Source organism: Salvelinus namaycush, chromosome 11 (genome assembly GCF_016432855.1).
Source record: "Salvelinus namaycush isolate Seneca chromosome 11, SaNama_1.0, whole genome shotgun sequence".
NCBI lineage: Eukaryota > Metazoa > Chordata > Actinopteri > Salmoniformes > Salmonidae > Salvelinus > Salvelinus namaycush.
Genome location: NC_052317.1, coordinates 20,552,482 through 20,578,910, shown reverse-complemented (window position 1 = coordinate 20,578,910; position 26,429 = coordinate 20,552,482). Strand labels below are relative to the sequence as shown.

Sequence of the window (26,429 nt, the reverse complement as noted above, 5' to 3'; positions counted from 1 at the left end):
ACCTCCAAGGTACAGAATGAGAGGATGCTGTCAAAACAGACAGTGTTTAATTTGTTCTATTTTCAGAAGATATTTTGTTTGACGTCTTTGAAACAGAGAGTAGCTGCAGGTCTGACTGTTGATGTCTTCCTACTGTACCTCTGTCTCCCTCAGTGTTCTTCTGGCCTTGTGCACACATTGGATTTGTCAACAGAAAGAGTCATTTCATTTTTGGATCCAATGGCCTGCTTTTAATCCGTGTGTTCAGTGTCTCTTCCACACAACCACTATCACAGTTGCAAGTTCCTCTCACCTTGCTGTATAGAACTGCTTTCAAACTTCTCCTAAAACCCTGGCCTCATAATAACTGGACTCCCTCTCCATACACCCCTCCCCCCACAGGTCTGCCCCTATTGGTGCAGAGGACCATAGCCAGGACCATCATCCTGCAGGAGAGCATCGGAAAGGGTAGGTTCGGCGAGGTGTGGCGGGGCCGCTGGCGAGGAGAGGAGGTGGCCGTTAAGATCTTCTCATCCCGGGAGGAGCGCTCGTGGTTCCGTGAGGCCGAGATCTACCAGACAGTCATGCTTCGCCACGAAAACATCCTGGGCTTCATTGCCGCTGACAACAAAGGTCCGAGGGAATATTGGAACAGGGTAGTGTTCAGTAGGGAGAAACATTTTTGAAACAGGGAGGTACTTGTTCAATAAGAGCCCAGATTTTCATTTTCTGTAGGAAAATGTTTTGATAGTGTGCCCTACTGAACATGACTCTGTATTGATCCTATTTTCTATGACCTATGATGCTCTTAATTTGACAAGCAGTTGGAACTGTGTATTTGGGACCAAGATAGTATAGTCAGGATGCTAGCAGGCAGCGTTTCATTGAGTTTCTCTGATGATCTGTTGTAAATGCAGGCATTGTGTAAAGTGTAGCTCACCTAACTGCTCTCTCTCTCTCTCTCTCACTCACTCACTCACTCACTCACTCACTCACTCACTCACTCACTCACTCACTCAGTCACTCACTCTCTCATTCACTGTTCTCTCTCTCACTGTTCTCTCTCTCACTGTTCTCTCTCTCACTGTTCTCTCTCTCACTGTTCTCTCTCTCACTGTTCTCTCCCTCACTGTTCTCTCTCTCCTTTCCTCTCAGATAACGGCACGTGGACCCAATTGTGGCTGGTATCAGATTACCATGAGCACGGCTCCCTTTTTGACTACCTGAACAGGTACACGGTGACAGTGGAGGGCATGATCAAGCTGTCCCTGTCCACCTCCAGCGGCCTGGCTCACCTGCACATGGAGATTGTTGGCACGCAAGGTGAGGAGGACCAATCAAAATGTGGCTCTTAATGTACTTCGTATAGCATATGTATCCACATAACATGTACATAGTTATGAAATGTAGTGGTTTTACTCTGCACTCAGATATTTATTTCTTTGCATCTCTCTTCCTTTTCCTCTTCTCTCTCTCCCCCGCTCGCTCTCGCGCTCTCTCTCCATTTACCCACTTCCCCCTGTTCTCCTCCCCACAGGTAAACCTGCCATCGCCCACCGCGACCTGAAGTCTAAGAACATCCTGGTGAAGAAGAATGGTACTTGCTGCATCGCTGACCTGGGATTGGCTGTCCGCCATGACTCTGCCACTGACACCATCGACATCGCCCCCAATCACAGAGTTGGAACCAAGAGGTGACTGCCTGCACGGCCAGAGAAACAAGTGTCTGCGATACACACAGAGGGAGAAACACACATACACTGAAAACACACAGAAATGGACACACACACACACAGACAGATAAAGAGAGAAACCTCACGTAATGCGACAACTACTTAATGCGACAACTACTTAAGATTAGGTAGAACTCAATTAGGTTACATTATTTTGCTCGGGTCCCTTAATCCACACGGCTGTGTATGCCCTCATTGGTGTGCTGTCAGTATTGAGTCTGTCTTGGGCTGAGGCTCAGGGAAAATGACATCTGAGTCATTGGGCCTGTTGACATTGGATGCCTGTGAGTGATGGAGGAGTGATGACGAGAGAGATTGCTGAGTGGATACAGCGTTATCTCTGAAATCTTAAACCGCTCAGTGGAAGGAGCGTGTTGGCAAAGCATCGCTATCTGATCCGATTGGTCCATTACACTTCTCGGGTAACAGTGTAAAACATGGTTAAAACGATCATTTTGATATCATGAATGGTGAATTATTGCATCCATAGCTCGGTCTATGAATTTGAGAGTGATTCAATTTCTCCAGCCCCATCCCTCAGCTGTTTACTGAACCAGGGGTGAGACGGACCCTTTGTTATTGTTTCTACTGCTGATTACCGCTTTAAGGTATTGCCGGCATTACTTTTATTTGCGTTAGTAACGCCATTTATCACTAATGTTCATTGTTTACAGTTTAAGTCGGAAGTTTACATACACTTAGGTTGGAGTCATTAAAACACGTTTTTCAACCACTCCACAAATTTATTGTTAACAAACTATAGTTTTGGCAAGTCAGTTAGGACATCTACTTTGTGCATGACACAAGTCATTTTTTCAACAATTGTTAAGACAGGTTATTTAACTTATAATTCACTGTATCACAATTCCAGTGAGTCAGAAGTTTGTGTACACTAAGTTGACTGTGCCTTTAAACAGCTTGGAAAATTCCAGAAAATTATGTCATGGCTTTAGAAGCTTCTGACATCATTTGAGTCAATTGGAGGTGTACCTGTGGATGTATTTCAAGGCCTACCTTCAAACCTAGTGCCTCTGTGTGACATCATGGGAAAATCAAAAGAAATCAGCCAAGACCTCAGAAAACAAATTGTAGACCTCCATAAGTCTGGTTTATCCTTAGGAGCAATTTCCAAATGCCTGAAGGTACCACGTTCATCTGTACAAAAAATAGTATGCAAGTATAAACACCATGGGACCAAGCAGCCGTCATACCGCTCAGGAAGGACACGCGTTCTGTCTCCTAGAAATGAATGTACTTTGGTGCGAAAAGTGCAAATCAATCCCAGAACAACAGCAAATGACCCTGTGAAGATGCTGGAGGAAACAGGTACAAAAGTATCTATATCCACAGTAAAACGAGTCCTATATCGACATAACCTGAAAGGCCGCTCAACAAGCAAGAAGCCACTGCTTCAAAACCGCCATAAAAAAAGCCAGACTACGGTTTGCAACTGCACATGGGGACAAAGATCGTACTTTTTGGAAAAATGTCCTCTGGTCTGATGAAACAAAAATAGAACTGTTTGGCCATAATGACCATCGTTATGTTAGGAGGAAAAATGGGGAGGCTTGCAAGCCGAAGAACACCATCCCAACCGTGAAGCACGGGGGTGGCAGCATCATGTTTTGGGGGTCCTTTGCTGGAGGAGGGACTGGTGCACTTCACAAAATAGATGGCATCATGCGGTAGGAAAATTATGTGAATATTTTGGAGCAACATCTCAAGACATCAATCAGGAAGTTAAAGCTTGGTCACAAATGGGTCTTCGAAATGGACAATGACCCCAAGCATACTTCCAAAGTTGTGGCAAAATGGCTTAAGGACAACAAAGTCAAGGTATTGGAGTGGCCATCACAAAGCCCTGACCTCAATCCCATAGAAAATTTGATGGCAGAACTGAAAAAGCTTGTGCGAGCAAGGAGGCCTACAAACCTGACTCAGTTACACCAGCTCTGTCAGGAGGAATGGGCCAAAATTCACCCAACTTATTTTGGGAAGCTTGTGTAAGGTTTGGGAAGCTTGTGGAAGGCTACCTGACACGTTTGACCCAAGTTAAACAATTTAAAGGCAACGCTACCAAATACTAATTGAGTGTATGTAAACTTCTGACCCACTGGGAATGTGATGAAAGAAATAAAAGCTGAAATAAATCATTCCCTCTACTATTATTCTGACATTTCACATTCTTAAAATAAAGTGGTGATCCTAACTGACCTAAAACAGGGAATTTGTTACTGGGAGTAAATGTCAGGAATTGTGAAACTGAGTTTAACTGTATTTGAATAAGGTGCATGTAAACTTCCGACTTCAACTGTAGGTATCCTAATTAAGAGGGCAGTGTCCAGTGTCGTTCCCACAATGATATAAGGAATGGACAAGGATGTGTAAAAGAGTAGATGAGGATGTGAAAATGGTTACGTGTACAACAATGTATCAGGCTAATGCTATACAGAGGGATGGAAGGGGGTGTGAGGGGAAGTGTGAAAGGAAGACTGTTGTGTGAAGGAGGAGGGAGGAAGGTTGAAGCTGAAGTGTTGCAGCGCGGGGCATGTAGAGCAGTGCTGGGGGGCTTGGCTGGTCACAGCAGTCACCAGCAGGCACCAGCTAATCTGCTTCACTGATGCAGTCTTTCTGTGTGTGCTGTCAACCCCACTTCAACACACACACACACACACACACACACACACACACACACACACGCACACGCACACGCACACGCACACTCACACTGACATGTTCTTCTGTCCTTGTGGAGACCTAAAATTAAATTTCCGTTCAAAATCCTATTTCCCCTAACCCCAAAATGAACCCCAAACCTAACCCTAACAACCCATAATCTAAACCTAACCTCTAAGCTTAAAATAGCCGTTGTCCTCATGGGGACATGGAAATGTTCCTTGTTTTACTATCCTTGTGGGGACCTAAAATCCTCAAACGTCCCCACAAGGATAGTAAAACAAGGAAGAACCAACCCACACACAGACACACCGTCCCTTCACCCCCCATCTCACCACCACTGTCCCCTGGGGCCTCCAACGACATGTTCCCCCCACCAGGCGGCGCTGCAGTCTGTGACAGTGTGCTAATGTGTCGCCTGGCTTTGTATTCTTGCCACACTCTGCCCTTCCTGTCCTTTCATGTACACTGTGATGGACCGTGAACTCTAACCTACTACAGCCCCTCTCTCTCGCTCGGTCTTGCTCGCGCGCGCTCTATCTCTCTCGTGCTCTTTTTCGCTCTCCCGCTCTCTCTCCCGCTTTCCCACTCCTGACAACAATGCAAGGCTCGCCTCGATCAGATCATCACGTAGTGAAGGATTGGACAATAGCCTTGAGAGTGTACAGGGTCACTCAAGATACTCTGAGAATAAAGAGATCATGTTGTCACTCTGTCTGAGAGGCTAACGGGAACTGTCTGGTGAATGTCTCCTCAGGTACATGGCCCCTGAAGTCCTGGATGATTCCATAAACATGAAGCATTTTGAGTCATTCAAGCGGGCAGATATCTACGCCATGGGCCTGGTGTTTTGGGAGATCGCACGGAGATGCTCAATAGGAGGTGAGCTAACACTATGCTCCTTTTAGCTCTGAGTTGTTTTAGCCAAGGACGTTGGCTAATTCTGAAGCATCAAGTCCATTACACAGTGCAGCCAGCCACTGACACAAGGCTTTGGATCTGTGGGACTCTGACTCTTCTCTCATCTGTCCCTTTAAGGCTTGGTGTCATCATATTTGTCATTCTCTGATATTTTCAACACTTTCTGTCAGAATTGTATCGTAGATTGCCATTGGCCTGTGTTCTTAGATTGGCATTGGCCTTTATTCTGTGTAAGCGTTTGTCTAATCCAATCCTGTGTCTGTTGCCCCCCAGGTATCCACGAGGACTACCAGCTGCCCTACTATGACCTGGTCCAGCCAGACCCCTCGGTGGAGGAGATGAGGAGGGTGGTGTGTGACCAGAAACTACGGGCCAACATCCCCAACAGGTGGCAGAGCTGCGAGGTATGACACCATGCACTTCTTGCCTTTAGGCACTGCCCTTAGGAATATCATCCATTTTGTTTCTCGCTCCTTCTCTCTGTTTCTCGGTTGGTCTGTCTACCTCTGCCTCCGTCTCTTGCTTTCTCCCTCTATCTTTCTCCATTGTTTTGTCTCTACTCTCCTTTCGGTCTCCTGCAAACAGCCTTCCCACTTCATCATCACTAGATCCACTCTCCCTCTCCTCTGTTTTTATTGATGCACTTTTTATTGCTGGAGGACAGACAATTAGATTACATCCAATTTGCAGTAATAAAGCTTCCTAATCGAATCATCATCCCCTGCAAGGTTACAGTGGCTGCTGCCAGAGCATCAGCATCCCAGGTCAGCTGTAAAGCAAACCACTGGATTGATGGCCAAGCTTGTGAATGTTAAATGGCCCATCAGTCTAACTGGCCCATCTGTCTGTTCTGTTCACTCTGTCTGCGGTTGGAGAAACAAGGCAGAAATTAGCGGTTTTAAATCCCTCAAAGCTGATATGCTAAATTGACCTGAAGAGCACATCAGGGACACATTCAAAGAGATGAATAGAAGACTCATCTCTGCCCTTGTCTATGCTGCTCCTCACTTTAAATCTGGAGATGGACTGGTGTTCTTTCAGCAGTGCTGAGCTTTCTCTCTCTGTCTCTATAATGTTGCCAATGTTAAAAGTCATAAACATTTCCACAGCTCGGCTGCGTGGGTGTGAGCCGCCGGCATACATACATACACGTAGCAGCAGCCTTTAGTTAAGAGAATGAGTTTATCTGGATGTCTAGACAGGTCTGTTCCAGCCAGGGTCATGTTGTGTATCTGTCTCCTCCAATAAGCAAAGCATTCACACAGTCCGCTGGTTCTGAAGCGGAGCGCATGTCCGTGACTTCTCGACAAAACGCAGTGTTGGTTCAGGAACTATGTATATTATAAGATGCGGTAAAGACGTCAATGGAACGCAGACCGTGGGGGATAGAAAGACGCCAGATTGGTGCACATTCAACAAATGGGACATTGGCAGTGGTGGAAAAAGTGTCCAATTTTCATACTTGAGTACAAAGTAAAGATACCTTAATAGAAAATGATTCAAGTGAAAGTCACCCAGTAAAATACTACTTGAGTAAAATATACTTAAATATCAAAAGTTAATGTAATTGCTAAAATATATTTAAGTATCAAAAGTAAAAGTATAAATAATTTCAAATTCCTTATATTAAGCAAACTAGACGGAACCATTTTCTTGGTTTTTATAATGTACGGATAGCCAGGGGCACACTCGAACACTCAGCCATCATTTACAAACGAATCATGTGTGTTTAGTGAGTCGCCAGATCAGAGGCAGTAGGGATGACCACATGTTCTCTTGATAAGTGTGTGAATGGACGATTTTCCTGTCCTGCTAAGCATTTAAAATGTAACGAGTACCATTGGGTGTCAAGGAAAATGTATGTAGTAAAAAGTACATTATTTTCTTTAGGAATGTAGTGAAGTAAAAGTTGTCAATAATTTATAAATAGTAAAGTACAGATACCCCCAAAAACGACTTAAGTAGTACTTTAAAGTATTTTTACTTAAGTACTTTACACCACTGGATATTGGTCATCCATCATCGTTGATGTATTGTAACAGGCCCATAATGTGGTTACTAATGTTAGATTTTGATATTTGGCTGTTTTTGCTACATAACATTTAGAAGTAGTCCCTTTTTCAAGTTTAGAAGAAGTTGAATGCTAAATGCTGACTCCCATTCATAAACAGCTTCGGAAAGTATTCAGACACTTTCACTTTTTCCACATTTTGTTACGTTATAAAGTTGATTTAAATAAATGTTTTTCCTCAGCAATCTACACACAATATGACAAAGCCAAAACAGATTTTTTTGACATTTTTGCAAATGTATTAAAAATAGAAAACAGATACCTTATTAACATAAGTATTCAGACCCTTTGCTATGAGACTCGAAATTGAGCTCCGGTGCATCCTGTTTCCATTGATCATCCTTAAGATGTTTCTACAACTTGATTGGAGTCCATCTGTGGTAAATTCAATTGATTGGACATGATTTGGAAAGCCACACACCTTCTATAAGGTCCCACAGTTGACAGTGCATGTCAGAGCAAAAACCAAGCCATGAGATCGAAGGAATTCTCTGTAGAGCTCCGAGTCAGGATTGTGTCGAGACACAGATCTGGGAAAGGGAACCAAAAATATTCTGCAGCATTGAAGGTCCCCAAGAACACTCCCATCATTCTTAAAGGGAAGAAGTTTGGAACCACCAAGACTCTTCCAAGAGCTGGCCTCCCAGCTAAACTGAGCAAGCGGGGGAGAAGGGCCTTGGTCAGGGAGGTGACCAAGAACCTGACTGTCACACTCTGACAGAGCTCGGTAGTTCTTCTGTTTTGATAGGAGAACCTTGCAGAAGGATAACCATCTCTGCAGCACTCCACCAATCAGGCCTTTATGGTAGTGGCCAGACGGACGCCTCTCCTCAGTAAAAGGCACACAACAGCCGGCTTGGAGTTTGCCAAAAGGCGCTGAAAGACTCACAGACCATGATAAACAAGATTCTCTGGTCTGTTGAAACCAAGATTGAACTCTTTGGCCTGAATGCCTAGCGTCATGTCTGGAGGAAACATGTCACCATCCCTCAGTGAAGCATGGTGGTGGCAACATCATGCTCTGGGGATGTTTTTCAGCGGCAGGGAGACTAGTCAGGATTGAGGCAAAGATGAAGGGAGCAAAGTACAGAGATATCCTTGATGAAAACCTGCTCCAGAGTGCTCAAGACCTCAAACTGGGGTGACGGTTCACCTTCCAACAGGACAACGACCCTAAGCACAGAGCCAAGACAACGCAGGAGCGGCTTCGGGACAAGTCTCTGAATGTCCTTGAGTGGCCCAGCCAGAGCCCGGACTTGAACCCGATCAAACATCTCTGGAGAGACCTGAAAATAGCTGTGCAGCAATGTTCCCTATCCAACCTGACAGAGCTTGAGAGGTTCTGCAGAGAAGAATGGTAGAAAATCTCCAAATTCAGGTCGCCAAGCTGGTAGCGTCATACCCAAGACGACTCGATGCTGTAATCACTGCCAAAGTTGCTTCAACAAAGTACAGAGTAAAGGGTATGAATACTTGTAAATGTAATACTGTAATAATGTAAAAATGTAATATGTAAATGTAATATTTCAGTTTTGTATTTTTAATAAATTTGCAAACATTTCTAAACCTGTTTTTGCTTTGTCATTATGGGGTATTTGTGTAGATTGATGGGGGGGGGGGAGGGGGGGGGGACGATTTAATACATTTTTAGAATAAGGCTGTAGCAAAACAAAATGTGGATAAAGTCAAGGGGTCTGAATACTTCCTGAAGGCACTGTAAGCTGGTAGCATAGCTAGCGTAGAGAGCAAATGTGATAACAAATATTTTACATAGCTTATTTTTCATACCCTTGATGTAAACATGTATTTTGGTGATTTTGATCCACTGTTGCATGATTGAACAGAGATGGGCAGTATTTCCATTATGTTTTTGAAATGTGTTTTTCAGTTACTTCTGAGTATTTTGTCATTTGTATTTTACTGGCCTGAACTACAATATAATATATTTAGAAAATCTTTGCGCACTTTCAAAATACAAAATACTTTTCTATACCTTTTTTTTGATATAGTGGCTCACAATTTTGTGGTCCCCCCTCACCCCAAATTTACTGCTTTGGTGTCAGAAGTGTGATGGCACTATGATGTGATAAAAGCTTTTGCTAAATTAACAAAATGTTAGGTGAAAATGAACACTTGCAAACCACACTGGGTATTATTCTAATGATCTCTGTCCCAAACAAGGCCACATTTTATTACAATACAAATTATTTGGACATAAGCATTTGTGCCAATTTTGATTGATTGAAATTATTTCAGTGGGAACATGGGGCCCGGGAAACATTGGGTGGACCCCGGTGGTAGTCACTCGTTTTAACTGCAATGCAGTTGATTGGTGACGATGACATGAACATGTATTGCGGTTGACATCCATACAAGCGGTGTACTCTGATTTTAACCACAACGGTGTGAAATAAACAGCCTAAATGTAGGCACATTTTTCTGTGGGGCAATGAGGAGATTCTGGATCTTTCCCCCTCAAGTTTTTGGGATGAGTTCCATTGACTTCTTTACCGCATCTATGCTGCCACGTATCTTCAAGAATCCTGAAACAAAAGAGAACATTCTGGTTAGAGTTGTGCATTCCCTGTGCCGAAAATGCTTTGACATAAACTCGCCAAAGTTGTTTGTTGCACAGGGCAGTAATTAAACCATGTTTCTACTGTGTTTAAAGCTGCCCATTTTAATAGTACATGCTCTAGCAATGTGAAATATGTTATTAGAAGAACAATCAAAGTGTTGGTTGAAGAATAATTATAGCATTTATTTAACCTAAAGATGTGTTTGTTTGAAACTCTGCACTGTATCCCTGTTGACGTGCCGTTGCAGAATAATTTGCGTCATGTGCGAGTCTTCAATGAATATGTATTGGTTGATGGGAGTGTGGTTTATGATGCATTGATATTTCCATGGAAAATTATGTGTTTATGGTTGAAATGTATTTTGGGCTATTGCTTAGGCCTACTTAGGTGCTTATTTGGCCTTTTCCCGAGAGAGAGCAGGTTGGGCAGGTAACAGGTTGGCAATAGTAGAGCCATACCGAAGTTTTGTTATAAACTTTTCAGGCATCAACTCTGTCTATTAGCTACTGAGAATATCTTTGATTTATCCAAGTCGTTATGTCAACGTCCTGTCTGTTATTTTTTTGCACAAAAGTCTATTGGCCAATTTGTCCTGCACCGTCGTCACTGTCCGATCCGCTGCCTCGGCTCATGCTTCACAGTAGGCGTTCAGTGTTCATACTGCTGATTACAGCCCTGCATTCAACACCGTAGAATCACTGACACATCAACAGGACCGCCAGGACCTTTGGCTGCGATGGGGAGATTGATAAATAGGGATGCTGTGGATTGGTATTCAGGCTTGTGGCTGTGGCCTGGATGTTGTAAGTCTGACCAGCCTCTTCACGTCAGAGCTCCATTGTGTCTCCATTGCTTACAGGGTAACGTTGTCTTTGCTGAGATGTTTCGAACTATGGGTTGAAGTCTTAGTTCAGACTTCTGCTGCAGGTTCAACACCATGCCTCTGAGTCTCTCACTGTTTCTCTCTCACGCTCATGAGTTCTTTCACAACAACAGTCATTCTACTTCAAAGAATGACATTGTGACTTGGGTTGCAAAGGGAGGGTATATTACTGGGTATATATTCAGAAGTTTACCAGTAAACTACCAGCATTTTGGTATCTTCCAAGGATTTTATGTAATCTATCACAAGACATCTAGTGGTCGTTTGTTGTACTTTTAGATTATCACAGGTAATTATATCTGGCCCTCTGTGGCTTTATCACAGGTAAAATATATGAAATAATTAAATAAGATGATTAAAATTGAAAAGCTGTAAAACTATAAATTTAGTGAATACCATTTATGTTTAATATGATAGATTCCGCATGAAATATGCTTAATATTTTTAGACACTTATTAATTTGACGTTGTCTATGTATTTGTCAATGTTTTGGTTTCAAACTGGTGGCAGTTATGAAAAAATAAAATAGTTGGACAAGTTTCAGAGGTAATTGAAAATAATCCCATTTATAATTAGATGTTTTTTTCTTCATTAATTAGGCTATTTTCTCTGGAACCATATGGTCTATCTACTAGAAATTCATGGTCGATGTGGACACAGATATAAAAAATGAACACCAAATATGAATATATATATATATTTTATTTTATTTTTATTATTCAATTACAAATTACCAAAGTTATGATAGATTGCCATAGAACTTCTGTTAATTACCAAAAATACTGAAGATTGTGGTAAATTACCAGTAGCTTTGCAACTCTAATTGTGACATTGCTACAGACATGGTGTATACTCAACGATTGGTGGGGGCAGCTACTATCTCAGTGCTCAACAACTTACAAAACAAAATATGGGTGTGTTATTGCACAGCATCCCACAACTAAAACCAAATGCATGCTATTCAACCGATCACTGCCCGCACCCGCTCGCCCGTCCAGCATCACTACTCTGGACGGCTCTGACTTAGAATACGTTGACAACTACAAATACCTAGGTGTCTGGTTAGACTGTAAACTCTCCTTCCAGACTCACATTAAGCATCTCCAATCCAAAATTAAATCTAGAATCGGCTTCCTATATCGCAACAAAGCATCCTTCACTCATGCTGCCAAACATACCCTCGTAAAACTGACCATCCTACCGATCCTTGACTTCGGTGATGTCATCTATAAAATAGCCTCCAACACTCTACTCGGCAAACTGGATGAGGTCTATCACAGTGCCATCCGTTTTGTCACCAAAGCCCCATACACGACCTGTACGACCATTGCGACCTGTACGCTCTCGTTGGTTGGCCCTCGCTTCATACTCGTCGCCAAACCCACTGGCTACAGGTTATCTACAAGTCTCTGCTAGGTAAAGCCCCACCTTATCTCAGCTCACTGGTCACCATAGCAGCACACGCTCCAGCAGGTATATCTCACTGGTCACCTCCAAATCCAATTCCTCCTTTGGTCGTCTTTCCTTCCAGTTCTCTGCTGCCAATGACTGGAACAAACTGCAAAAATCTCTGAAACTGGAAACACTTATCTCCCTCACTAGCTTTAAGCACCAGCTGTCAGAGCAGCTCACAGATTACTGCACCTGTACATAGCCTATCTATAATTTAGCCCAAACAACTACCCTCTTCCCCTACTGTATTTATTTATTTATTTTGCTCCTTTGCACCCCATTATTTCTATTTCTACTTTGCACATTCTTCCACTGCAAATCTACCATTCCAGTGTTTTACTTGCTATATTGTACACTGCTCAAAAAAATAAAGGGAACACTTAAACAACACAATGTAACTCCAAGTCAATCACACTTCTGTGAAATCAAACTGTCCACTTAGGAAGCAACACTGATTGACAATACATTTCGCATGCTGTTGTGCAAATGGAATAGACAACAGGTGGAAATTATAGGCAATTAGCAAGACACCCCCAATAAAGGAGTGGTTCTGCAGGTGGTGACCTTCTCAGTTCCTATGCTTCCTGGCTGATGTTTTGGTCACTTTTGAATACTGGCGGTGCTTTCACTCTAGTGGTAGCATGAGACGGAGTCTACAACCCACACAAGTGGCTCAGGTAGTGCAGATCATCCAGGATGGCACATCAATGCGAGCTGTGGCAAGAAGGTTTGCTGTGTCTGTCAGCGTAGTGTCCAGAGCATGGAGGCGCTACCAGGAGACAGGCCAGTACATCAGGAGACGTGGAGGAGGTCGTAGGAGGGCAACAACCCAGCAGCAGGACCGCTACCTCCGCCTTTGTGCAAGGAGGAGCAGGAGGAGCACTGCCAGAGACCTGCAAAATGACCTCCAGTAGGCCACAAATGTGCATGTCTGCTCAAACGGTCAGAAACAGACTCCATGAGGGTGGTGTGAGGGCCCGACGTCCACAGGTGGGGGTTGTGCTTACAGCCCAACACCGTGCAGGACGTTTGGCATTTGCCAGAGAACACCAAGATTGGCAAATTCGCCACTGGCGCCCTGTGCTCTTCACAGATGAAAGCAGGTTCACACTGAGCACGTGACAGACGTGACAGAGTCTGGAGACGCCGTGGAGAACGTTCTGCTGCCTGCAACATCCTCCAGCATCACCGGTTTGGCGGTGGGTCAGTCATGGTGTGGGGTGGCATTTCTTTGGGGGGCCGCACAGCCCTCCATGTGCTCGCCAGAGGTAGCCTATCTGCCATTAGGTACCGAGATGAGATCCTCAGACCCCTTGTGAGACCATATGCTGGTGCGGTTGGCCCTGGGTTCCTCCTAATGCAAGACAATGCTAGACCTCATGTGGCTGGAGTGTGTCAGCAGTTCCTGCAAGAGGAAGGCATTGATGCTATGGACTGGCCCGCCCGTTCCCCAGACCTGAATCCAATTGAGCACATCTGGGACATGTCTCGCTCCATCCACCAACGCCACGTTGCACCACAGACTGTCCAGGAGTTGGCGGATGCTTTAGTCCAGGTCTGGGAGGAGATCCCTCAGGAGACCATCCGCCACCTCATCAGGAGCATGCCCAGGCGTTGTAGGGAGGTCATACAGGCACGTGGAGGCCACACACACTACTGAGCCTCATTTTGACTTGTTTTAAGGACATTACATCAAAGTTGGATCAGCCTGTAGTGTGGTTTTCCACTTTAATTTTGAGTGTGACTCCAAATCCAGACCTCCATGGGTTGATAAATTTGATTTCCATTGATAATTTTTGTGTGATTTTGTTGTCAGCACATTCAACTATGTAAAGAAAAAAGTATTTAATAAGAATATTTCATTCATTCAGATCTAGGATGTGTTATTTTAGTGTTCCCTTTATTTTTTTGAGCAGTGTATTTACCTCGCCACCATGGCCTTTTTTTGCCTTTACCTCCCTTATCTCACCTCATTTGCTCACATTGTATATAGACTTATTTTTCTACTGTATTATTGACTGTATGTTTTGTTTATTCCATGTGTAACTCTGTGTTGTTGTATGTGTCTAATTGCTATGCTTTATCTTGGCCAGGTCGCAGTTGCAAATGAGAACTTGTTCTCAACTGGCCTACCTGGAAAAATAAAGGTGAAATAAAAAAATTAATTGCTGCTTGTGATGTTGACCCACTGTCGCCCCTGCCTCTGTCCCCTCCCCAGGTGCTGCGGGTGATGGCTAAGATCATGAGGGAGTGCTGGTACTCCAACGGGGCGGCCCGCCTCACCGCGCTGCGCATCAAGAAGTCCCTGTCCCAGCTCAGCCAGCAAGAGGGCATCAAGATGTAGACTAGAGGGTCAAGACTACGTGTCTGTCTGGACTTTCTTTCTGTCCCCATCGCTATGTGCTGTTCTCTTCGACATCTCTTTCTCTGAAGAGGGAGGGAGGGGATAGTACAATTCAGGTGGGTGTGTGTACCTTTCAATGTCTCATTCCTTCAAGGCTGATTGGAGAGATTGCTTCTCTGCTCTTCTCTGTTCTTCTCTGAAGAACTGACGCTGGACTTTATTGGGACCTCCTGTAGGAATTCCATTGCAAATATTCTGAATCAAAGAAAATATGCATTGAAAGAAATTCTAAATTTTGATATACCTCTCTCTTTTCATTTCTCAAAGTACCAAGGTCGGTGTCTATTTAAGTGTTTTGTTTAAACATGATTAAGTGTTACTTATATGAATTTCTTTATTTCACTTAATATCTTTCACCTTAAAATGTTTATTTTACAAATGCCAGATCCATATTTTTGTATGTGTTTTGTCAAGCAAACAGGACATGACCTCATTAAGCTTTGTCAAATATGCAGTGAAATATGCAATATCTTGTTCATTGCTATGTATATATGTTCCTTAAAGTGTATATAGTGCATTCAGAAAGTAATCAGACCCATTGACTTATTTCACATTTGTTACGTTACAGCCGTATTCTAAATTTGATTAAATTGTTTTTTTCCCACTGATCAATCTACACACAGTACCCATAATGACGAAGCAATTTTTTTGTATAAATGTTTGCAAATGTATAAAAAATACTCAACCTCTATCAGGTTGGATGAGGAGTGTTGCTGGACAGCTATTTTCAGGTCTCTCCAGAATTGTTCGATCGGGTTCAAGTCCGGGCTCTGGCTGGGCCACTCAAGGACATTCACAGACTTTTCCCGAAGCCACTCCTGCTGTCTTGGCTGTGTGCTTAGGGTCCTTGTTCGGTTGGAAGGTGAACCTTCACCCCAACTGAGGTCTGAGGTCCTGAGCACTCTGGAGCAGGTTTTCATCAAGGATCTGTCTGTACTTTGCTCTGTACATCTTTACCTCGATCGTGACAAGTCTCCCAGTCCTACCCACTGAAAAACATCCCCAGAGCATGATACTGCCACCACCATGCTTCACCGTAGGGATGGTGCCAGGTTTCCGCCAGATGTGACGCAATCTTGGTTTCATCTGGCCACTCTACCATAAAGGCCTGATTTGGTGGAGTCCTGCAAAGATATATATTTTTTTTTATAATTTAAAAGTTTACAACCTTTTTCTCCCCAATTTTCATGGTATCTAATTGGTAGTTAGTCTTGTCTCATCGCTGCAATTCCCATACAGACTCGGGAGAGGTGAAGGTTGAGAGCCGTGCGTCCTCCGAAACACAACCCAGCCAAGCCGCCCTTCTTCTTGACACAATGCCCACGTAACCTGGAAGCCAGCCACACCAATGTGTCGGAGGAAACACCATACACCTGGCGACCGTGTCAGCGTGCATTGCGCCCGGCCCGCCACAGGAGTCACTAGAGGGCTCATGGGACAAGAACATCCCTGCCAGTCAAACCCTTCCCTAACCCTGACGACGCTGGGCAAATTGTGCGCCACCCCATGGGTCTCCCGGTCGCGGCCGGCTGCGACAGAGCCTGGACTCGAACCAGGATCTCTAGTGGCACAGCTAGCCTTAGACCACTGCACCACTTGGGAGCTCTGTCAGAGTGACCATTGGGTTCTTGGCCACATCCATGACCAAGGCCCTTCTCTCCCGATTGCTCAGTTTAGCCGGGTGGCCAGCTCTAGGAAGAGTATTGTTGGTTCCAAACTTCTTTCATTATAAGAATGATGGAGACCTTCAATGCTGCAGACATTCTTTTTTTACCCTTCCCCAGATCTGTGCCTCGACACAATCCTGTCTCAGAGCTCTAGGGACAATTTCTTCAACCTCATTTTTGCTCTGACGTGCACTGTCACCTTATATAGACAGGTGTGTGTCTTTCCATATAATTTCCAATCCATTTAATTTACCGCAGGTGGACTCCGTTCAAGTTGTAGAAACATCTCAAGGATGATCAATGGATGCACCGGAGCTCAATTTCGACTCTCATAGCAAAGGGTCTGAATACTTATGTAAGTAAGGTTTTTCTGTTTTTTATTTTTAATAAATGTGCAAAACGTTCGAAAAAGCTGTGTTCGCTTTGTTGTTATAGGGTATTATGTGTAGATTGATTAGTGGAAAATGTATTTAATCCATTTTAGAATAAGGCTGTAACGTAACAAGATGTGGGAAAAGTCAAGGGGTCTGAATGCTGAATGCACTGTATATGAGTGGTTGTATATGGGTGTACTCTATTCCAATGCATTTGGTGTGTGTGTGTATACAAGTGTACATTCTGTATGTATGTGTACATGCAGTACATCTACGCTGATAGATATACATGTACCTCTATTTTATACAAACTGCTCTTTTGTTATTTCAACCATAACCAGGAAGTTCTCTGAATCAGTCATCCAATCATATGTTAATGTAGTAGTAGGAGGTTCTCTGAACAAATGGCTCCTCCCACTGCCATAGGGAATGATGCAGTGGAGATCAGGGTCATATTCATTAGGCACCAAATGGAAGAAAATGGACTGAAACAGGGTGGGTCTACCTGGACTAAATGTATCTAATAAGATACATGTATCTAATAAGATACATGTTTTTAAACATTTTGCTAAGGTGTGCACTAATGAATACAACCCAGGGTTGCCATTAGGCCTAAGCAATACCATGATACCAGTTTACCGGTCACTCTTCTCAGCAGTAATGCATCCTGTACAGTTTTAAGGGAAAGCATTGATGGAGCTACATTATGTAGGCTTTTTTATTTCCTGTATACTTGTATTGGTTTTATGTCAATGAGTTTTCACATATCTACGGGCATAACATTTCAAACAAGAATGTACATTTGTATATCTTAGAGATGTGTACAGCTCTACCTTAACAGTGAGAAAGCCCATTGAGACCTATTCAGGTCCTGTAGTTGATCTTTCATTGTTGGCATGAAAGAAAAAACGAAATGTTACTTTATTAGTTGGTAATATCCTTATGCTTTTAAACTTATAGATTTGATCATGTGACCTCACTTCTTATTTTACAATAGGACAAAACACAGTAAACATGAATTTAAGTGAGTAAAGGAAATTCTGTAGACATTGTTTCGTATCGCTTCAGCAGTAAGGAATGCACTTTAGGGCATTGTTGCCTTACATGATAATAAAAAAAAATCCTAATCCCAAATAATAGGAGTAGACTACAGTACGATGAAGAGAGTTCAGATGGATGTCGTCAATAAGTGCCATGGCATTTTGTTTGACGAGTAGTGTTATTTTTTTATATATATTTTTTGACAAAGGTACATGTATTCAGATCTGCTACTGGTTTGGTTTTTGTCTTTCAGCAGGTTTACAGCATAACCTGCTTTAACCAACCAAAACACCCTTTAAATGTTGTGCCATACATAGAATGCAGAATTGGTCAACCAGTCATCATGTGGATGAAAAACAATAGATTGTGTTTTTTGGTCACATTCATCAGACTTGAGGTGAAGAATATTGCTGCTATAATATACTGTTTATGTTGAACCAAAAAAGTATTATTTTACAGTGGAACACAAGATGCAACCGTTGTCATTTACTCATCCAAAAATGTTACTTTCTACCACATTCTTCTGTCTCAAATCACCAGCAGCCTTTCACTTTCTGAAGCAGCATTTCACTTTTCTGAAGCTAGAAACATCCAGGTATTCCTCTCAGCAACATCAACAGCCTCTGAGTCCCTATCAGCAGGACTCCACTAACTATGCTCACTATCTGCTAGTCTAGTGTTCACCAGGAACCTTGTATTTACCCCCTCCAATGTCAATGTTTTACGATATTTCCTTTCCCAATTGTTCTATAATCTACAAATGTGGTGTGTTCTGTATGTCATGTATGGTGCTTTATACCTGTATACTGTACCATTCCCCATTAGTTTAGTTTAACTAGTGTGTGTAACTGAATTCCCCATTCTGCCAGTGATACAGTATGTAGCCATCATTATACAGGCATGATTACTGCTGTCACTGACCTGAACTCAAGCACTAAACGAGGAAGTGGCCTGCAGTTGTGTACTGAATGAGATGCTCTGATTAGCAGAAGGGGAAAAAGACCAGTGAGGCAGGCAGCAAGGCATTCATATTTAGTAGTGGGCTTCTGATGCAACCGCAAAATTGATATTTAAGCTCTGCTGTGTAGTACAGATTGTGAAACAGAATTTTAAAAATGTTTCTGGTAAGCAAACCATTGTGAAACGTACAGTGTTTGATAATTGGGATCCAACCTGAAAGTTCTGTCGTGGAAAATTACAAAATCAGTCATGCTATCCTGTGTTTTACTTGGAGAATTGTCCATGTGTTATATGCTAGTGTTTTTCTTGCTGATGCAGCCTCGTCTTGTTTGACTTAGTCATAAGTCTAGGCGTACAGATAAGAGCTGGGTGCAACCGCAGTATGTGACATCCCGTTTGTACTATCTGCAGGAACTCCTCTGTGTGTAAACTTGCAGGAAGTAACAGACAATGGTGGCGATGTCAGCTATCTTAATCTGCACAGACAAGCTAAACGCCTCTTATACACCATGTTCCCCACCCCTGTTTGCACACATCTGCTAACTGCCACATAGACAAAGTGGATGGACTTTTCTCTAAAAGCTGAGAGCCACTGTTCGTTGGGCTTTTAACTGCACTGTTGAGTGGATTGTTGACCGCTCCATTTTTGCAAATCTTATAATAAAATTGTTGTTTGAAGAATTTAGTCTCTCGTCCCTTATGGTTAGAATTTTCACTACAGTTCCCTTGACATCTTTATCACATGTTCTACAGTAGCTTTTAAGTGTCAAGTAGCTGCAGTATGTGGCTCCAGTACAAAAGAGCCTTCTTATTTCTCCCAATGCCTACTTTTGACTTCTCAAGAATATTATATGGAACCATATTCAAAGTCCACCATATGTGCTCCCATGATTCTGCTGAAAAGGGAGGAAATGAAACAATGTGACGTTTGACTAAAAAGTAAAAACACAATCTAAAGATGTTAACTATACCTCCTCAACAGACCAATGTTTTTTTTAAATTATAATTTACCTCAATGTACATAATACTTTATCTACCACGTTTTACATTTTATTTTTTATGAAATGTCTAATAAAAAGTATATTTCTTTATTTGACAGTGGTAGTCGGTGTTCTGTTTGTCCCATATGTGTAAGAAGTAATCCTATTGACTGAACCAGAATCTGAGAATGTTTTCTCTTTACTATTCTGCAGAGTTGTATAGAAAGGCAGTATCTATGATTTGTGCCAGTTGTGTGAAGGAGGGTTATGTTGCACCACTTCTGAGGTCGGCATTCTCTCCTCAAGATACAGTATGTTGTATTTAGCTTTTACAAATTGTTTAAAAGAATGAGCGCTTGACATAGGAATTCAGAGGACATTGACTATTAGTTCAAGTTCATGTATAGTGAAGTAAGATGTTTTGTGAATAAATATATACACATTTTATTACCTACTGACTTTCCCCCCTCTCTTTCAAAGGTGCTCTATTGTTGGTGAATTCATAAGGCACTTTGAATATAAATGCTTTAATATAAGTGGTGTGTGTTATGAAATTATTGTAACGTCGACCACATTTGCCCCTTCCATGCTCCTCCCACCAACAGATGGTGGTGTTACCTAAAAGTACATGGCCACAGGGATTCTTGCATCTAGTGTGATGAGTTGCCAGCTTTACACTACTTCCATACCGGTCTCCACATTCAAAGATTCTAGTACTGTAAATGCATCCATTTGACTTTGATTTCCTAACATTTGGTATGCCATTAGGGGTTTGGGTTTCCATGCCATTGGGGGTTGGGTTTCCATGCCATTAGGGGTTTGGGTTTCCATGCCATTGGGGGTTGGGTTTCCATGCCATTAGGGGTTTGGGTTTCCATGCCATTGGGGTTGGGTTTCCATGCCATTGGGGTTGGGTTTCCATGCCATTAGGGGTTTGGGTTTCCATGCCATTGGGGTTGGGTTTCCATGCCATTAGGGGTTTGGGTTTCCATGCCATTAGGGGTTTGGGTTTCCATGCCATTGGGGGTTGGGTTTCCATGCCATTAGGGGGTTGGGTTTCCATGCCATTGGGGTTGGGTTTCCATGCTATTAGGGGTTTGGGTTTCCATGCCATTGGGGGTTGGGTTTCCATGCCATTAGGAGTTGGGTTTCTTTATTTCTCAATGTGACCCATCAGGTGTTCAAACTTTTATGACGTCTGGGATGTAAATAAGTTATGTGTTCAGGGGGAAATAAGGAAGGGTCTGACTGTCTATAGAGTCTAGACATTCCCTGGAGACCCTGTCTGGCTGTAGCAGATCCCTCTGTTCTGACCCATTGTAGCCAGACTGAGAACATCAAGCCATCTCTTACCTCTTGACAATTCATCCAGACATCAAGTTCCTTCATTTGTCAAATCCAATTTGAGGGTTCCAAGGTGGTGAGTTCTGGAATTCTATAGTGTGAAACTTGAAAAATCAGTAATTGGACTCTTGAAGGGGGAAGACATGAGCATGATGTGTTTCTATAGGTGCTGAACATTTTAATTGTAACAGTTAGATTTAACAATGACTGCATGCTATTTGAAAGGGAAGAACATTTTCATAACCGGGAGAGAATAAATCAAGTCTGGAATGAAATAAAATCACCCTTCTGGATTTGGGCAAGTTAATCTCTTTATCCCTCTTCTGTCCTCACTTCATCATTTCCACATTTCCACATTGCTATATTTCTAGAAAGCTTGATAATGGTGGTCAGTGGGAATACAGTGAGAGCAGGGAGACCCATTTACCATCTGAAAAATGTGTGCTGATACACGCTCTGGTGATATGATTGTTCTCAGAGGTAATTCACTTCTGGGATTCAATTTTCTGCTTTATTTCCATTCTGCGGAAAGTTATGTTCTGACAGTTGGTCTGATTTCCCTTCCGGTTTGTTCTAGTTCTCCATGCCTTGGCTTGGCCTACTTCCGCTGATTTTATAACAACATTCGGGAAGTTTTTAGACCCCTTAACATTTGGAAAAAGTCATGTTACAGCCATATTCTGAAATTGATAAGGGAAAAATGAAAAGAAATCTATGTACACACAATAACCCTTTATGACAAAGCAAAAAAAGCATTTTAGAAAATGTTAGCAAATTTATGAAAAAAAAACAACTGAAATATCATATTTACATAAGTATTCAGACTAGAGGTCGACCGATTAATCGGAATGGCTGATTAATTAGGGCCGATTTCAAGTATTTTTTTTTATCACATTTGTGGCCTGCTGGAGGTCATTTTGCAGGGCTCTGGCAGTGCTACTCCTTGCACAAAGGCGGAGGTAGCGGTCCTGCTGCTGGGTTGTTGCCCTCCTACGGCCTCCTCCACGTCTCCTGATGTACTGGCCTGTCTCCTGGTAGCGCCTCCATGCTCTGGACACTACGCTGACAGACACAGCAAACCTTCTTGCCACAGCTCGCATTGATGTGCCATCCTGGATGAGCTGCACTACCTGAGCCACTTGTGTGGGTTGTAGACTCCGTCTCATGCTACCACTAGAGTGAGAGCACCGCCAGCATTCAAAAGTGACCAAAACATCAGCCAGGAAGCATAGGAACTGAGAAGTGGTCTGTGGTCACCACCTGCAGAATCACTCCTTTATTGGGGGTGTCTTGCTAATTGCCTATAATTTCCACCTTTTGTCTATTCCATTTGCACAACAGCATGTGCAATTTATTGTCAATCAGTGTTGCTTCCTAAGTGGACAGTTTGATTTCACAGAAGTGTGATTGACTTGGAGTTACATTGTGTTGTTTAAGTGTTCCCTTTATTTTTTTGAGCAGTGTATATATCTTTATATATATCTTTTATTTTTTTATTTAACCTTTATTTAACTAGGCAAGTCAGTTAAGAACAAATTCTTATTTACAATGACGGCCTACACCGGCCAAACCCGGACTACGCTGGGCCAATTGTGCTCCGCTCTATGGGACTCCCAATCACAGCCAGTTGTGATACAGCCTAGATCACTTATCAAGAGAACACGTGGTCATCCCTACTGCCTATGGTCTGGTAGACTCACTTAACACAAATGCATTTGCTTTTGTAAATAGTGTCTGAGTGTTGGAGTGTGCCCCTGGCTGTCTGCTTTTCTTAATATAAGGAATTTGAAATGATTTACACTTTTACTTCTACTTTTGATACTTAAGTATATTTTAGCAAGTACATTTACTTTTGATACTTAAGTATATTTAAAACCAAATCATTTGAGACTTTTACTTCTATTTTACTGAGTGACTTTCACTTTTACTTGAGTAACTTTCTATCAGGGTATCTATACTTTTACTCAAGTATGACAATTGGGTACTTTTTCCACCACTGCTGGCTGGGCTCTCAAGGACATTCAGAGACTCGTCCCAAAGCCACGGCTGCGTTGTCTTGGCTGTTTATTTAGGGTCATTGTCCTGTTGGCAGGTGAACCATCACCCCAGTCTGAGGTCCTGAGCACTCTGGAGCAGGTTTTCATCAAGCTTCTCTCTGTACTTTGCGCCGTTCATCTTTCCCTCGATCCTGACTAGTCTCCCAGTCCCTGCCGCAGAAAAACATCCCCACAGCATGATGCTGCCACCACCATTTCCTCCAGACATGATGCTTGGCATTCAGGCCAAAGAGTTCAGTCTTGGTTTCATCAGACCAGAGAATCTTGTTTCTCATGGTCTGAGATTCTTTAGGTACCTTTTGGCAAACTCCAAGCGGGCTGTCATGTGCCTTTTAACAAGGAGTGGCATCCATCTGGTCACTCTACCATAAATTCCTGATTGGTGGAGTGCTGCAGAGATGGTTGTCCTTCTGGAAGTTTCTCCCATCACAGAGGAACTCTGGATCTCTGTCAGTGGGATCATTGGGTTCTTGGTCACATCTCTGACATCTCCCCCGATTGCTCAATTTGGCCTGGTGGCAAGCTCTAGGAAGAGTCTTGGTGGTTCCATTTAAGAATGATGGAGGCCACTGTGTTCTTTAGGACCTTCAATGCTGCAGACATGTTTTGGTACCCTTCCCCAGACCTGTGTCTCAAAACAATCCTGTCTCGGAGCTCTACGGACAATTCCCTCGACCTCATGGCTTGGTTTTTGCTCTGACATGCACTGCCAACTGTGGGACCTTTTATATAGACAGGTGTGTGCCTTTCCAAATCATGTCCAATCAATTGAATTTACCATAGGTGGACTCCAAGTTGTAGAAACATCTCAAGGATGATCAATGAAAACGGGATGCACCTGAGCTCAAGGGTCTGAATACTTATGTAAATAAGGTATCTGTTTTTTATTTGTACTACATTTGCTAAAATTTCTCAACCTGTTTTCGCTTTGTCATTATTGGGTATTGTGTATAGATTGCTGAGGATTTTTTTTATTTAATCAATTTTAGAATAAGGCTGTAACGTAACAAAGTGGAAAAAGTCAAGGGGTCTGAATACTTTCCGGCACTGTATACCACAAATGTACTTAATTTTCATAAGACTTTGTGCGACAAGATTCCTTGTTTTTAAAAAAAAGCCAAACAGATGGTCTCTGTTCTCCTTGACAAATTGATCGACTGCAAGTCAATTCTGTCACATCATGTGCTCTTCCCCAGCGGGGTCCACCCTATGTTCCCTGGGCCCTATGCTCCCTCAGTCCCCACTGAACCAATTTCAATCAAAATTGGCACAAAAAACAAAAATATCAACGCAACATGTAAAATGTTGCTCCCATGTTTCATGAGCTGAAATAAAAGATCCCTGAAATTTTCCACATGCACAAAAAAGCTTATTTCTCAAATGTTGTACACATTTGTTTACATCCCTGTAAGTTCGCATTTCTTCTTTGCCAAGATAATATATCCACCTGACATATCAAGAAGCTGATTAAACTGCATGATAAAAGGCTACTCTAAAATGTTCAGTTTTGTCACAAGACAATGCCACAGATGAGTATTTCTGTCTGTAATAAAGCCCTTCTGATTGGCTGGGCCTAGCTCCACAGTGGGTGGGCCTATGCCCTCCCAGGCCCACCCATGGCTGAGCCCCTGCCCAGTCATGTGAAATCCATAGATTAGGGCCTAATTTATTTATTTCAATTTACTATTTGCTTATATGAATTGTAACTCCAGTAAAATCATTAATTGTTGCATGTTGTGTTAATATTTTTGTTCAGTATCAGTTATATTGTTTTGGGGATGGAGATCATTAGAACAATACCCAGTGTGCTTTGCAAATGTTCATTTTCACACAACATTTGTCATTTAGCAGACATTTTTATCACACCATAGTGGCATCACACTTCCGATACCAATGCAGTAAATTTGGGGTGATAGGGGGCCACAAAATTGTGAGACGCTATAAAAAAAATTAGAGAAAAGTAATGTATGTTTTATTTAAATTGTAACTAATTACAAAATACATTGCATTGTAGTTCAGGCCAGTGAAATACACATTTCAATTGCTCTTGAGTATTTTGTATTTCAAAAACATGTACGGTAACAGAAATACTGCCCATCTCTGTTCAATCATGTAACAGTGGATCAACTCACCAAAAGGCATGAGTACATCAAGAGTGAAAAATATAAGCTATGTAAAATATTATCACTCCCTTTTTAACCTGGGTAATATTATGCGTACTGGAGGATGCAGGACGACACATGAATAAACACATAGCCATCCCACAACTGCACTGCCAGCTGTCCTGAGGCATGAGTAAATACACGTTTTATACTCTAGTTTGTATTATACAGAAGCGATAGCTTTCTCAGAAAACTGAGAATTGACCCGGAGCAAATTGCACTCGCATCAAACCAGTATATCTAGATTGAAGGTGCCTCAGTCAGAGTACATTTTTCAGGTAAGGTTTAAAAGTGGATGAGGTGAATCATGTAGTGCGGGTACACGCGCGCACACACACACAAGTTGTATGGACTACTGAGCATCATTGTGTAACAGTGTCTTGTGATACAGAGAGCTCTTACTGTGAACAAATATTTTGAGTCGGTGGATTACATTCAGGATGTTGGATAAATAGCATGTAATCACGTCATTAAGCAATTGGTGGCATTATGCTAATATCCTCAGGGTTTTGTATTCAGGGAAGAGAGTAATCCTGTGAGCCACTGACTGTTGCTGTGCTGCTGCTGCACACTAGGAAAATACCTCTCTAGAAAGTCAGCCAGTGCTTGCAATGTCTATAGTGTACACTCACTGTAGTTCTCCATTCAGAGAACCGTTTTCGGTAACGAGTGTGGCTTACAGTAATTTAATGTAGTTCTGTATTAACAGTTGTTGGAAATAAACAAAGGGTTAATTTAACATGTTTTAAGCTTTTTAAATAATTTATTAAAAAAGCTCTGCGGGATGTGTACAAAACACCCATTTATAGGATTTGATGTGTGGCATCCACTTAAATTGAAAATCCATTGGAAAAGAGTGAACTAATGTGATACTGAAATCAATGGTTTGTGTTCTACATCGGTACAGCCCAACAGCTTGCCTCCAGAGTACAGAATAAAAGAGTTGGATCATGCTTGAAAATCAGACATGTTACACAGATGTTGACTGACACCTGGTGGTTTAAAGTAATGTATTAGTATTATTGTTGAATGAGAAAAGTGAACACTAGAAACTTGTGATGAGAAATATTAGATTTGGAATCTGTGTACAGAGCATTGTAGTGACATTATCTTGAACCATTTGGAAGGAACACAATACATTTCCAG

At 42.4% G+C, this 26,429-nt stretch overlaps 1 protein-coding gene across 1 annotated transcript in view; it reads left to right on the top strand.

Annotated features, from left to right (window-relative positions):
- The window catches only part of LOC120055556 (TGF-beta receptor type-1-like), a 49,140-nt gene extending 33,846 nt beyond the window's left edge, over window positions 1-15,294 (top strand). The window contains exons 4-9 of the mRNA XM_039003431.1: window positions 382-612; window positions 1,135-1,302; window positions 1,517-1,673; window positions 5,146-5,270; window positions 5,583-5,713; window positions 14,513-15,294. Coding sequence (XP_038859359.1) covers window positions 382-612; window positions 1,135-1,302; window positions 1,517-1,673; window positions 5,146-5,270; window positions 5,583-5,713; window positions 14,513-14,638 — 938 coding nt within the window. The 3' untranslated portion in view covers window positions 14,639-15,294. The remainder of the gene's footprint in view (window positions 1-381; window positions 613-1,134; window positions 1,303-1,516; window positions 1,674-5,145; window positions 5,271-5,582; window positions 5,714-14,512) is intronic.
- Window positions 15,295-26,429: the final 11,135 nt, after the last annotated feature.